At 47.2% G+C, this 14,044-nt stretch overlaps 2 protein-coding genes across 4 annotated transcripts in view; one reads left to right on the forward strand and one right to left on the reverse strand.

Moving 5' to 3' along the window:
* Nucleotides 1–5,689, reverse strand: part of tlr1 (toll-like receptor 1) — a 58,838-nt gene extending 53,149 nt beyond the window's left edge. The window contains exon 1 of the mRNA XM_078215948.1: nt 5,590–5,689. The gene's annotated coding sequence lies outside the window, so the exon portion shown is untranslated. The remainder of the gene's footprint in view (nt 1–5,589) is intronic.
* A 279-nt stretch (nt 5,690–5,968) lies between these two features.
* The window catches only part of LOC144495727 (protein NOXP20-like), a 43,723-nt gene continuing 35,647 nt past the window's right edge, over nt 5,969–14,044 (forward strand). The window contains exons 1-2 of one of the 3 annotated variants that reach the window (XM_078216102.1): nt 5,969–6,112; nt 9,278–9,685. In XM_078216102.1, the coding sequence (XP_078072228.1) occupies nt 9,290–9,685 (396 nt within the window). In that variant the 5' untranslated portion in view covers nt 5,969–6,112; nt 9,278–9,289. Of the gene's footprint in view, nt 6,607–9,277; nt 9,686–14,044 lie in introns of all 3 variants that reach the window. The other 2 variants (XM_078216093.1, XM_078216113.1) reach the window with 2 other exon arrangements.

Below are 14,044 nucleotides of genomic sequence, written 5' to 3' on the forward strand. Positions count from 1 at the left end.
TGACTATCTGATGACTCAAAGCTCTTTACAGCCAATGAAGTATTTTTTGTAATGTTAGAAGCAGGGCAGCCAATATGTGTACATAGCAAACTCCCACAATGTGATAATGACCAGATTTGTTTTGTGATGTGTAAAGAATTGGCCAAGACATATCTCACCTTAAGTTAATCTCTCTCTACATCCTAGCTATGATGGTAACACTACATTCTGCACCCTCTCCTTTCTTTCTCTATGAATGGTATGCTTTGTCTCTCTGGCAAGTAAGGAAAAATACTTATCACTGTATACTACTAATACATGTGACAATAATAACTTTTAAAAAATCAAAAAGCACTCCTCTTTTTTGAAATCGTCCCATTGGATTTTTCACATCCAACCAAGCAGCAGAAAGGGGCTCGGTTTAACACCTCATCTGAAAGACGGAACTTATGACAGTGTGTGGTGAAACATTGTTGGTTACCACCAGGAGTGCTGAGCCATGGTTTGGCCAGTACTATGAGTCTGTAGATATGTTACTGTTGGGGTTAGGGTTGGGCTGTTCTACCTGTTAATATAGTCCTATGGTACACCCCAGTTGGCTCCGCCTTCTGGGAGAGGTATAGAGGTCACTGCTCTGCCTGGTGACCCTTTAGTCTGGGATTGTATATTGTATATAGTAGCTCCATTATTGTTGGCAATAAAAGTCTTTATTTCCCGGGTACATCCTGCCTCCCGCGTGATTTATCGCGCATCAATTTTATTGCCAACAAGAAAATTTTTTTTTTTGACGAAAAAAACCCAAAAGAAAACCATGGAGCAAATGCTGAAACCCGAACGGCTTACGTTGGATCCACGTGCGGCGGGAGCATCGAACACTTTCGACCACTGGTTGAAGTGTTTCCAAGATTACCTCGACGCCTCCACAGCGGTCAACAACGACGCCGACAGACTCCGGGTCCTCCACGCGAGGGTAAGCGATGCTGTATACTTAGCAATCCGTGAGGCCCAAGACTACAAAGGGGCCCTCGAGCTTCTCAAAAAGCGATACAACAAACCGCCGAATGAGATCCATGCTCGACACCTTCGAGCCACTCGACGGCGGCAGCCCGGCGAAACGACAGAACAGTACCTGTGTGAACTTCAGCAGCTAGCCAGAGCCTGCAACTGCAAGCCAGTGTCGGCGGCCCAGTACATGAGCGACCTAGTTCGAGATGCGTTCGTGGCGGGAATCGGCTCGTCGTACATCCGCCTTCGGCTGCTGGAGCAAGGTAACCTCGACCTCACTAAAACCATAGAGTTAGCTGAGAAACGGCCTCCAAAAGTCTGGAGATGTACCCCGACGACCGCGTGGGGACATTGTGGCAAGTGCAGCCGCAGGCTCCACTTTATTCAGCGGGTTCGAAAAACTGCGCGATTGCGTTTCCAGCCTCGGACCTGACGACGGCAGCAGCTCCAGGTGGCCCGCGGTGTTACTTCTGTGGGGGGGTGAAACACCCTCGGCAGCGATGTCCAGCTAAAGTGGTATTGTGCTCCGCCTGTGGCAAGAAGGGACATTATTCCAAAGTATGCCGGACCAAACCACCCTCCAAACACAGCAGTGCGGCGTGTGACTCCCCGGAGCCGGCCTCCTTGTCTTCTGCGTCTTCGAGGTCTTCCACCACGTGCGATTCCAGGGCGTCGCCATTCCTAACGACGGAGTCGCAAGACACGTGCGACCTGCAGGGGCCGCCGGTTTTGGCGCCATTGACCATGTGCGACCTATGGGGGCAGCCATTTTGGTCGGCACCGACCACGAATGACCAGCAGGGGCCGTCATCAACCATCTCAGCTGCCTGCAGTTGCACCCACGATCCAACGGTGGCGTCAATCATCCTGGACCAGGCCAAGCCTCACAGACTCGACAAGTCCATGATGGACATACAGGTAAACGGACGCCAGATTTATTGTTTGTTTGACAGCGGGAGCACAGAGAGCTTCATTCACCCTGACACCGTGAAGCGGTGCGGTCTCCAGATTCGGACTGTCAAGCAGACAATTTCGATGGCGTCAAGGTCCCGGTCTGTCACCATGCTAGGGAGCTGCGTGGTCAACCTGACGGTGCAGGGCACGGTTTACGAGAACTTCAGGCTCCTTGTGTTACCGCACCTTTGCGCGCTGATACTCCTAGGACTAGATTTTATGGTCCACCTGAAGAGTGTAACCCTGCAGTATGATGGGCCACTCCCTCCGCTTTCAGTGGGAGCTCTGCAGCCTCTAAATTGCCCAACGCGCTCTACATGTAGTCTCTCGACGCTCAGGATTACCACACCCTCCCTATTCCAGAATCTCGTGCCAGGCTGCAAGCCCATCGCAACAAAGTGCAGGCGTTACAGTGCTGAGGATCGGATCTTCATTCGATCTGAAGTTCAGCAGCTCCTCAAGGAAGGGATCATCCAACCTAGCGCTAGTCCATGGAGAGCGCAAGTCGTGGTGGTTAAGAATGGGAACAAACCCCGGATGGTCATAGACTATAGTCAGACCATTAACAGATACACGCAGCTGGATGCGTATCCCCTCCCGCGCATATCTGACATGGTCAATCAGATTGCGCAGTACCGGGTGTTCTCCACCATCGATTTAAAATCTGCTTACCACCAGCTCCCCATTCGCCCAGAGGACTGACAATACACGGCCTCTGAGGCGGATGGTCGCCTGTACCACTTTTTAAGGGTTCCCTTTGGTGTCACGAATGGGGTCTCGGTCTTCCAGTGTGCTATGGACCGAATGGTGGACCAGAACGGGCTGCGGGCTACCTTCCCGTACCTGGATAACGTCACCATCTGCGGCCATGACCAGCAGGACCACGATGCCAACCTTCTTAGATTCTTACGCACTGCATCTCGCCTGAATCTGACCTACTACAGGGAGAACTGTGTGTTTCGCACGCGCCACCTAGCTATCCTCGGATACGTGGTGGAAAACGGGGTCCTTGGCCCTGATCCAGACCGTATGCGTCCCCTCCTCGAACTCCCCCTGCCCACTAGCATCAAAGCACTGAGAAGATGCTTAGGCTTCTTCTCATACTATGCAGTGGGTTCCCAATTACGCGGACAAAGCCCGAACGCTCATCAAGTCTACCTCCTTTCCCCGAACAACAGAGGCTCGCTTAGCCTTTGCAGGAATAAAAGCCGACATCGCGAAAGCCACGATGCACGCTATTGATGAGTCCATCCCCTTCCAGGTGGAGAGTGATGCATCTGATTTCGCCCTGGCCGCCACACTTAACCAGGCGGGCAGGCCCGTCGCCTTTTTCTCTCGCACCCTCCAAGGCCCTGAAATTCGGCATTCTGCTGTGGAAAAGGAGGCCCAGGCCATTGTGGAGGCCATTCGGCATTGGCGCCATTACTTGGCGGGAAAACGGTTCACTCTGCTCACGGACCAGCGGTCCGTGGCGTTCATGTTCAACAACACGTTACGGGATAAGATCAAGAATGATAAAATCTTGAGGTGGAGAATCGAACTCTCCACCTACAATTATGATATCATGTACCGTCCAGGGAAGCTCAACGAGCCCTCGGATGCCCTGTCGCGTGGAACATGCGCTCGTGTGCAGGAGCATCGATTACAGGCTCTCCACAATTACCTCTGCCATCCGGGGGTCACTCGGCTCTTCCACTTCATAAAGGCCCGGAATCTACCCTACTCGGTGGAGGATGTCAGGTCCATAACCAGAAGCTGCGAGGTATGCGCGGAATGCAAACCGCACTTCTACCGACCTGACAGGGCGCACCTCATTAAGGCCACTCGTCCTTTCGAAAGACTGAGTGTGGACTTCAAGGGCCCCCTTCCCTCGACAGATCGGAACGTGTACTTCCTCAATGTGATTGATGAGTACTCACGATTCCCTTTTGTCATTCCCTGTTCTGATATGACCGCTGCCACGGTTATCAAGGCATTACGGGATCTTTTCACCCTGTTCGGTTACCCCTGTTATATCCACAGCGATAGGAGCTCGTCGTTCATGAGCGACGACTTGAGGCAATACCTGCTCTCATATGGGATTGCCTCTAGTAGAACCACGAGCTACAACCCAAGGGGTAACGGACAGGTTGAACGAGAGAATGCTACAGTCTGGAAGGCTGTCTTACTGGCGTTGAGGTCTAAAGGTCTTCCAGTCTCCCGTTGGCAAGAGGTACTCCCTGATGCGCTCCACTCCATACGCTCACTCCTGTGTACGGCAACCAACGCTACTCCTCATGAGAGAATGTTTTCATTCCCTAGGAAGTCTTCCTCTGGGACCTCATTACCGTCTTGGTTGACGTACTCAGGACCTGTCCTCCTGCGGCGGCATGTTAGGACCCGCAAGTCCGACCCTTTGGTTGAACAGGTCCATCTCCTCCACGCCAACCCTCAATATGCCTATGTGACATATCCTGACAGGCGAGAGGACACGGTCTCGATTCGAGATCTGGCGCCAGCAGGGGGCTTGGAAACCCGTCGCTCCCACACCCCCAGTTAGGGAGCCCCCGACCATTATCTCTCCTCCTGACACGGCGCGGGCAGTATCGGGACCACCACTTAACCCTCTTACTCCCGTGTACAGCTTGCCTGAGTCCAGGAGATTGTCGCCACCTCGAGGCGTGCTCGAGTCCAGCGGATTGTCACCACCTCGTGATCTACCGGCCCGTGAGGAACTGGAGGAGTCACTGGACACCGCCTTGGAGAGAAGGTCACCGCGATTGCCTGAACTGGCGTCATCGCCGGTGTTGAGGAGGTCGCAGCGACGGTGCGGTCCCCCAAACCGTTTGAACTTATAGACAGATGAACAGTTGTTCTGTTGTTTTGTGCCCCACCGGCCTTTGTTTTAAAAGGAGGGGTCAATGTCGTGAACCATTGTTGGTTACCACCAGGAGTGCTGAGCCATGGTTTGGCCAGTACTGTGAGTCTGTAGATATGTTACTGTTGGGGTTAGGGTTGGGCTGTTCTACCTGTTAATATAGTCCTATGGTACACCCCAGTTAGCTCCGCCTTCTGGGAGAGGTATAAAGGTCACTGCTCTGCCTGGTGACCCTTTGTCTGGGATTGTATATAGTAGCTCTGTTATTGTTGGCAATAAAAGCCTTTATTTCCCGGGTACATCCTGCCTCCCGCGTGATTTATCGCGCATCACAGTGCAATGTTCCTTCAGTGGTATTGGTGTCAATGTAGATTTTTGCACTCAAGTCTTGCCGTAGAACTTGAACCCAGAATCTTGTGACTCAGATAAAAGTACTACCAACTAGGCCACAGCTGACAAAACGAATACAAACCAAGTGCACGCAAGTTGTTCTAAAAATCTATCCTAAGTTCCGGCAGCATTCTGGTAAATCTGTTGCACCCTTTCCAAGGCCAATTTGGCTTCCTGAGGTCCAGTCCCAAAACTGAAACATAGATGGGGTCTGAGAAAAGCTCCAAGCAACCAAAGCAGTAATTCCTCTCCTTGATATGCCAGCCACAAGGAAATAAAGGCCCAACTTTTTTTTTTGCGGCATTTTAAAATGCTTTGCCCATCTGTGCAGAAGCTTTTAGTGATTAATGTACTTGAACGCTCAATTCCGTTATCAAAGTAAAAGTGGAGGAGCTGAAATTTACCTAGAGTGTTATTTTAAACACGGTTGGCATGAATGGGAAGTTCTGGTTTACTATGGCCATTGACCCTTGGCGTAAAGCATTCACTCTCCGAGTTGAAAAAGTGCCGAATGAGAAGTTCGTCCCTGAATAACTGATATACTTGAAAAGGAGAAAGTTGTAGACGGCCTTGGGCATGCCTGGGGAACAGGTCAAACGTTTTAAAAACAAAAACGTTCAGCAGTTCTGACAGTATCTGTGGAGAATGGAAACATTCCCACATCACCCACCCAGCGCTGGTGCAACACTGAATCGATTCCCCGCCGCCGCCGCCGCCGCCGCCCCATCATAGGGTGGGCCGCTCCTTTCCGGAGGGCCGCGCTGTGCCGAACACAAGGTTCCGGATCCAGGATGGGTTTGTGTTGTCGACGTGGCGGCGCCCAGAGGGGCGGAGAGAGAGAGAGAGAGAGGGGAGGACAAGGGAGAGAGGCGAAGCGGTGCGCGCGGACAGGTGAGGCTCGAGCACCCGGGGCGGGCGCGCGGACAGGTGAGGCTCGAGCCCCCGGGGCGGGCGCGCGCCCGCGGGGGTTTAAAGTGTAACGGACTCGGGTGGTGAGAGGGGCAGAGCGCTCGCGGGTGCAGTGCTGGGTTCAGCCCGGGTTGGAGGAGTTTCAACAGCGGGCCGCTGGCAGCGGGTGGACAGCAGCAGCAAAGGGAGCTTCACTGGAGCCCCTCCCGTACACACCCATCTGAGGTGCTGTCAACTGCTGCTCATGGACTGTGGTGGACAGTTCGAGACATGAGTTTTAGGCTCACCATGACTGGTCTCCAATAGTCTTACAAGTTGCATGCATCGGATATACGAATAGATGTTAAACTGATTTAGGGAGACCCAATAGGAAATGTTCTCGGTATTCGTTATGATATGCGTAATTAGTAATACAGTATTGAAAGAGCAACTTGTATTTATAAAAGCACTTTGAAAGCTTTATAATAATCCCCAAAGTCCTGGAGCGTTATCAAAAATTGACACTGACCCAGGTAAGGAGATATTCAAAGCTGATGCTGAGGATGGGGATCTTAAAGGAATAAAGTGAGAGCTGGAGGGCTGAAGGGAAGGAATTTTGGAATTTACATCCAGGGGAGGTGATGGCCTAGTGATATTATCTCTAGACTATTAACCCAGAAACTCAGCTAATGTTCTGGGGACTGGGTTTGAATCCCACCACAGCAGATGGTGGAATTTGAATTAAATGAAAAAAAATCTGGAATTAAGAATATACTGATGACCATGAAACCATTGTCGATTGTTGTAAAAACCCAACCGGTTCACTAATACCCTTTTAAGGAAGGAAATCTGCAGTCCTTACCCGGTCTGGTCTACACAGCAATGTGCTTGACTCTCAATTGCCCTCGGGCAATAAATGCTGGCCAGCCAGTGATGCCCATGTCCCATGAATGATTAAAAAATGGCAACTGAAGGCACCACTTATGGAGTGATTCAAATCGGGACTGCTCCGAAGGCCAGAATTGAGGGAGTGTAGTCATGAGATGTTGGGGGTCACTGGTATTGTCAGCATTTGTTGCCTATCCCTAATTGCCCTCAAGAAGATGGCGATGAGCCACTTTCTTGAACTGCTGCAAGCCATCTGGTGTAGGTAGTCTGTTCAGAAAGAAGTTCCAGGACTTTGATCCAGCAACATTGAAGTAATGGCAATGTTGTCCCCAGTCAGGATGATGTATGGCTTGGAGGGGCAGGTGGTGACATTTCCAGGCATCTGCTGTCCTTGCCCTTCTTGCAGGGAGAGGTTGTAAGTTTGGAAGGAGCTTTGGTGAGCTGCCACAGGGCACCTATGTGGTACACACTGCTGCCATTGTGCATCAGTGGTGGAGGGGAGGGAGTGAATGTTTAAGGTAGTATATGAGCTGCTTTCTCCTGAATGCTGTGTTGTTGGAGCTACACTCATCCAGGCAAATGAAGAATATTGCATTACCACTTGATTTGTGCCTTCTAAGATGGTGGACAGTCTTTGGGAAGTCAGGAGATGAATTACTTGCTGCAGAATTCCAGCCTCTTGTCCACCCTTGTAGCCACTTTAGTTTAGTTTCTGGTCAATGATAACCCACAGGATGTTCATAGTGGAGGATTCAACAGTGATAAGATAGTTGAATGTCAGGGGAGATGGTCAGTGCCTGGCATTTGTGGGTCTGAATGTTACTTGCCACTTAGCCCAATATGAATGTCCCAGTCTTTCTGCGTATGAACATACATTGCTTCAGTATCTGAGGAGTCGCAAATGGTGCTGAATGTTGTGTAATCATCAGTGCACATCCCCACTTTTGATCTTGTGATGGAGGAAAAATCATTGATGAAGCAGCTGATGATGGTTGGGCCTGGGACACCACCCTGAGGAACTCCTGAAGTGATGTGTTGGAGCCGAGATGACTCGCTTCCAATAATCACAACCATCTTCCTTTGTACTAGGTATGACTCCAACCAGTGGAGAGTTTTTCCCCTGATTCCCATTGACTTCAATTTTGTTCAGGCTTCTTGATGCCACACTTGGTCAAATGCTGTTTTGATGGCAAGAGCAGCTGCTCTCAATTCACCTCGAGGGTTCAGTTCTTCTGCCCATATTTGAACCAAGGCTATAATGAGATAGGAACTAAGTGGCCCCAAATTGACTATCAGTGAACAGGTTTTTGCTGAGTAAGTGCCACTTGATAGCACACTCAACACTTTCCATCACTTTGCTGATGATCAAGAGTAGACTGATGGGGTGGTTAATTGGCTGGATTAGATTTGTCTTGCTTTTTGTGGACAGGACATACCTGAGCAATTTTCCACGTTGTTGGGAAAATGCCAGTGTTGTAGCTGTACTGGAACAGTTTGGCTAGGTTCTGGCTAGTTCTGGAGTTTTCAGCACTACCACCATTCACAACTGGATGTGGCAGTACTGCAAAGGCTATGGGACCACTTAGCTCAGTCTATTGCACGCTGCTTCCACTGTTTGGCATGTCAATAGTCCTGTTTGTAGCTTCACCAGGTTTACGTTGAGTATGCCTAATGCTCTCTTCCTGCACTTTTTATTGAACCAGGGTTGATCCTCTGGCTTGATGGTAATGGTCAAGTGAGAAATATGCCAGACTATGAGATTACAGATTTTGATTGAGATCCTCAATTCTGTCCAAAGGATCTCATGGATCCCCGGTTTTGAGCTGCTGGATTTGATCTGAATCTATACTATTTAGCCATGGTGTGGTGCCACACAACACAACGGAGGGTATCTTCAATCAGAGGGGAGTTCATCTTCATATGAACTGTATGGTGGTCACTCCTGCTAACACTGTCATAGACAGATGCATATGCAACAGGTAGATTAATGAAGACAAGGTCTGTTAGGGCTACCAGCAACGATGAGCTGCCAGCATCTGCTTGGCAGCTCTGTGGTTGTGGCATCTGCTATCAGGGATTTGAATTGCTTGCAGAACACTTAATTCCATCAGGCCTCCCTCACAGAACTGGAGGGTGGCTCTCCACCAATCCTCCAACCATTGGGAAAAGCCTTGTTGGTCTAATTAAGTAAAGCCATTAGCACACTTTTGTATTTTTTTTAATACTTGCTTATTTGTGTTTTAAATGATTCAACTGTCTGCATTTGAGAGATTTGGAATGAATATGAGTGGTAATAATCAACATTTTATTTGATAGGTATGATTGGCAATGTCTGAGACAGAGGATGGGAAAAGGGGTGATATTTCAGTTGCAGTGGCAAGCTTATCTATGGAAGATGAGTTTAGTGTGCCATCTGGAAATGGTGCTGTTATTCCAGCCACAGTATCATCATCTCAAGTAAGTCATTCTTTGGAGTCCGGCCCCATTCAACTGCCAACTGACAACACAAGCTCAATCCAACAAGACATTGAACAGCATACGGAGGCCGTCAGTGAACCAAAACAGAGTGATCTAGTAGAACAGGCTGTGACAAAAGATCTTCTCTTGACAGAAGAGACATGGAAAACAATATCTGATGAGTGTAAGGAAGCAGTAAGTCTTGAATCAGAATTCAGCAGACCTCCAACTTTGGATGAGCATGCATCAACAAAGGAAAATATTGAGGTATGTGGTGCATTTGAAAATTAGTTTTAAACAGTCAGAATAAAGCTAGTTCTCATTACGATGCAGGTTTTTAACTCTTAAGCTCTGTTGAGATCTCTAGAGACAATATCTTGTGCTTCTTATTCTTGTAAGTGGCAGGTATCATGATAGCTAGAATGGCAATCTACCATTGCTGATGACTAAATAGAATGTAAACTGGGCTGTACAATTATTTTCTAATAAAATTATATTACTGACATATTTTAATAAATCACTGTCACTGGTGTGGTTAAAATAGGCATTCAATGCATGCATATGTATGTTCTCTTTAGTCCAAATAAATCTTTAGCTAATAAAGGAATTCCATCTGGCCATCTTGCTTTTCAAATACATAGTAAAAACCTAAAATATAGATAATGGATAATTGATTGATTAAGCATTATACAAGTCTAATTGGCTTTCGTCTGATTTTGATCCAGTATGTGAATGTTCCACATCAAAGATTTCCATCCTAATCATGAATTACTATTTGTTTGTTTTTGCACTATTAGTCGAGTCACTAAATAGCAAGCAGGATTATGAATTCTGTTTGTGTCTTTCACCCCTCTTCACTGATAAGATGCTGAGGCTGGTTGTGTTCCCCAGTGCTGGCTGGCAAAATCTCTTTTCCCTAAAGTAATGAATTGTTCTGATAGTTAATGATTACAGTTTTAACCATTGAGTATTCTAATGTGTGTATATGATCAGTGGCTTCCATTTGGAATAAATGGCAAACCATTATTCCTATCAGTTCAGACTGTATCTGAAACATTCAATTCTGGTTTCCTGGTTGTGTATACTTTATTAATGGCAAACAATGCAGAGTCATGGATAAAAGCAAATTACTGCGGATGCTGGCATCTGAAACCAAAAGAGAAAATGCTGGAAAATCTCAGCAGGTCTGGCAGCATCTGGAAGGAGAGAAAAAAGTTGACGTTTCAAGTTCGGATGACCCTTTGTCAAAGCTTTGTCAATGCAGAGTCATGGTTTTCTATTTTTGACATAACAAAACATTGTTATTGTGCATCATACAATCATCAGTTTCTGCAGGAAAGACGCAAATTCTTCAATACTTTGGGTATGCTGTATGTCACATTTATGTCGGTTGTCGCTTTGGTCCTCTCAACCTCTATCCCCCAAACCTCAGCTATGGGCTGGATTTTCATCCTTAAGGTGGGTAGTGGGAGTCAAGAAATTTCCTGCCTCAGCCTGTCTGTTTCAGGAAAGCGTGCCAGAATTCTTTGAAAATGTAACTAGTAGAGTTGACAAGAGGGAGCCAGTCGATGTGGTATATTTAGACTTTCAGAAAGCGTTTGACAAAGTCCCACATAAGAGATTATCGTGCAAGATTAAAGTGCATGGGATTGGGGGAATGTATGGAGAAGGATCGAGAACTGGTTGGCAGAGAGAAAACAGAGTCGGAATTTAATGGGTCCTTTTCAAATTGGCAAGCGGTAAGTGGTGGGGTGCCACAGGAATCAGTGCTGGGATCCCAGCTATTCAAAATATTTATTAATGATTTGGATAAGGGAGCAGAATGTAACATCTCGAAGTTTGCAGATGATACCAAGTTGGGTGGGAGAGTGAACTGTGAGGAGGATGCAGAAATCCTTCAGTATGATCTGGGCAGATTGGGTGAGTGGGCAAATCAATGGCAGATGCAGTATAATTTGGATAAATGTGAAGTTATTCACTTTGAAAGCAAAGAAAAAGGCAGATTACTACATGAATGGCAGTAACTGGGAGAGGGGAGTGTGCAGCAGGACCTGGGTATTCTTCTGCACCAGTCGCTGAAGGTAAGCATGCAGGTGCAGCAGATGGTAAAGAAGGCAAATGGCCTTCGTTGCGAGAGGTTTCGAGTACAGGAGCAGGGATGTGTTGTAATTATACAGGACCTTGGTGAGGCCACACCAAGAATATTGTGTGCAGTTTTGGTCTCCTTTTCTGAGGAAAGATGTTCTTGCTCTCGAGGGAGTGCAGCGAAAGTTTACCAGGGATGGCAGGAATGATGTATAAGGAGAGATTGACTAGGTTAGGATTGTTTTTGCTGGAGTTCAGACGAATGAGGGGGAAAAAGACCTTTATAAAATTCAATTAGGACTATACTGGGTAGATGCAAGGAGGATGTTATGGTGGGGGAGTCTAGAACCAGGGGGGCTCACAATCTGAGGATTCAGAGTAGACCATTTAGGACAGAGGTGAGAAGACATTTCTTTACCACAGGAAGTAATTGATGCCAAAACATTGAATGTATTCAAGAAGTGGCTAGATGTAGTACTTGGGGCGAATGGGAGCAAAGGTTATGGGGAGAAAGCAGGATTAAACTATTGAGTTGGACGATCAGCCATGATTGTGATGAGTGGCAGAGCAGGCTCAAAGAGCCAAATGGCCTCCTCCTGCTCCTATCTTCTATGTTTCTATACATAATAAGGCTTGGCTGACAATCCAGAAATCCATTAGCCTGTTGAAACACCTGAGCCCTGGGGGGAAAAAATACTTGATTGAAAACTCTGGATCTTTGATCTATATTGTCAATTGCACAATGTTTATTTACATGAGATAAAGCGGTTTCAAGTGTTTTCAATTTCTTCTATTGAAAAGAGTAGATAGGAACCATAGAAAACCATAGAAAATGACAGCTCAGAAACAGGCCTTTTGGCCCATCTTGTCTGTGCCGAACCATTTTTTGCCTAGTCCCACTGACCTGCACTTGGACCATATCCCTCCACACCCCTCTCATCCATGAACCCGTCCAAGTTTTCCTTAAATGTTAAAAGTTAAAAGTATTTACCATTTTATCCGGCAGCTCGTTCCACACTCCCACCACGATCTGCGTGAAGAAGCCCCCCCTAATATTCCCTTTAAACTTTTCTCCTTTCACCCTTAACCCATACCCTCTGGTTTTTTTCTCCCCTAGCCTCAGTGGAAAAAGCCTGCTTGCATTCACTCTATCTATACCCATCAAAATCTTATACACGTCTATCAAATCTCCCCTCATTCTTCTACGCTCCAGGGAATAAAGTCCCAACCAATTCAATCTCTCTCTGTAACTCAGCTTCTCAAATCCTGGCAACATCCTTGTGAACCTTCTCTGCACTCTTTCAACCTTATTTACATCCTTCCTGTAACTAGGTGACCAAAACTGTACACAATACTCTAAATTCGGCCTCACCAATGCCTTATATAACCTTTTCATAACACTCCAACTTTTATACTTGATACTCCAATTTATAAAGGCCAATGTACCAAAGGCACTCTTTACGACCCTATCCACCAGTGATGTCACTTTTAGGGAATTCTGTACCTGTATTCCCAGATCCCTCTGTTCAACTGCACTCTTCAGAGTCCTACCATTTACCCTGTACGTTCTACTTTGGTTTGTCCTTCCAAAGTGCAATATCTCCTACTTTTCTGCGTTAAATTCCATTTGCCATTTTTCAGCCCATTTTTCTAGTTGGTCCAAATCCCTCTGCAAGCTTTGAAAACCTTCCTCACTGTCCACTACACCTCCAATCTTTGTATCATCAGCAAATTTGCTGATCCAATTTACCACATTATCATTCAAATCATTGATATAGATGACAAACAACAATGGACCCAACACCGATCCCTGCGGCACACCACTAGTCACAGGCCTCCACTCAGAGAAGCAATCCTCCACAACCACTCTCTGGCTTCTTCCATTGAGCCAGTGTCTAATCCAATTTACTACCTCCCCATGTATACCTAGTGACTGAACCTTCCTAACTAACCTCCCATGAGGGATCTTGTCAAAGGCCTTGCTGAAATCCAGGTAGACAACATCCACCGCCTTCCCTTCATCCACTTTCCTGGTAAGCTCCTCGAAAAACTCTAATAGATCGGTCAAACATGACCTACCACGCACAAAGCCATGTTGACTCTCCCTAATACGTCCCTGTCTATCCAAATATTTGTAGATCCTATCCCTTATCACACTTTCCAATAACTTGCCCACCACCGACGTCAAACTTACTGGCCTATAATTTCCCGGATTTCTTTTGGAACCTTTTTTAAACAACGGAACAACATGAGCCACCCTCCAATCATCCGGCACCTCCCCCGTGAATACTGACATTTTAAATATGTCTGCCAGGGCCCCTGCACGTTCAACACTAGCTTCCCTCAAGGTCCATGGGAATACCCTGTCCGATCCTGGGGATTTATCCACTCTGATTTGCCTCAAGACAGCAAGCACCTCCTCCCCTTTAATCTGTAAAGGTTCCATGACGTCCCTACCTGTTTGCCCTATTTCCGTAGACTCCATGCCCGTTTCCTCAGTAAATACGGATGCAAAAAAACCATTTAGTATCTCCCCCATCT

Source organism: Mustelus asterias, chromosome 1 (genome assembly GCF_964213995.1).
Source record: "Mustelus asterias chromosome 1, sMusAst1.hap1.1, whole genome shotgun sequence".
NCBI classification, from domain to species: domain Eukaryota; kingdom Metazoa; phylum Chordata; class Chondrichthyes; order Carcharhiniformes; family Triakidae; genus Mustelus; species Mustelus asterias.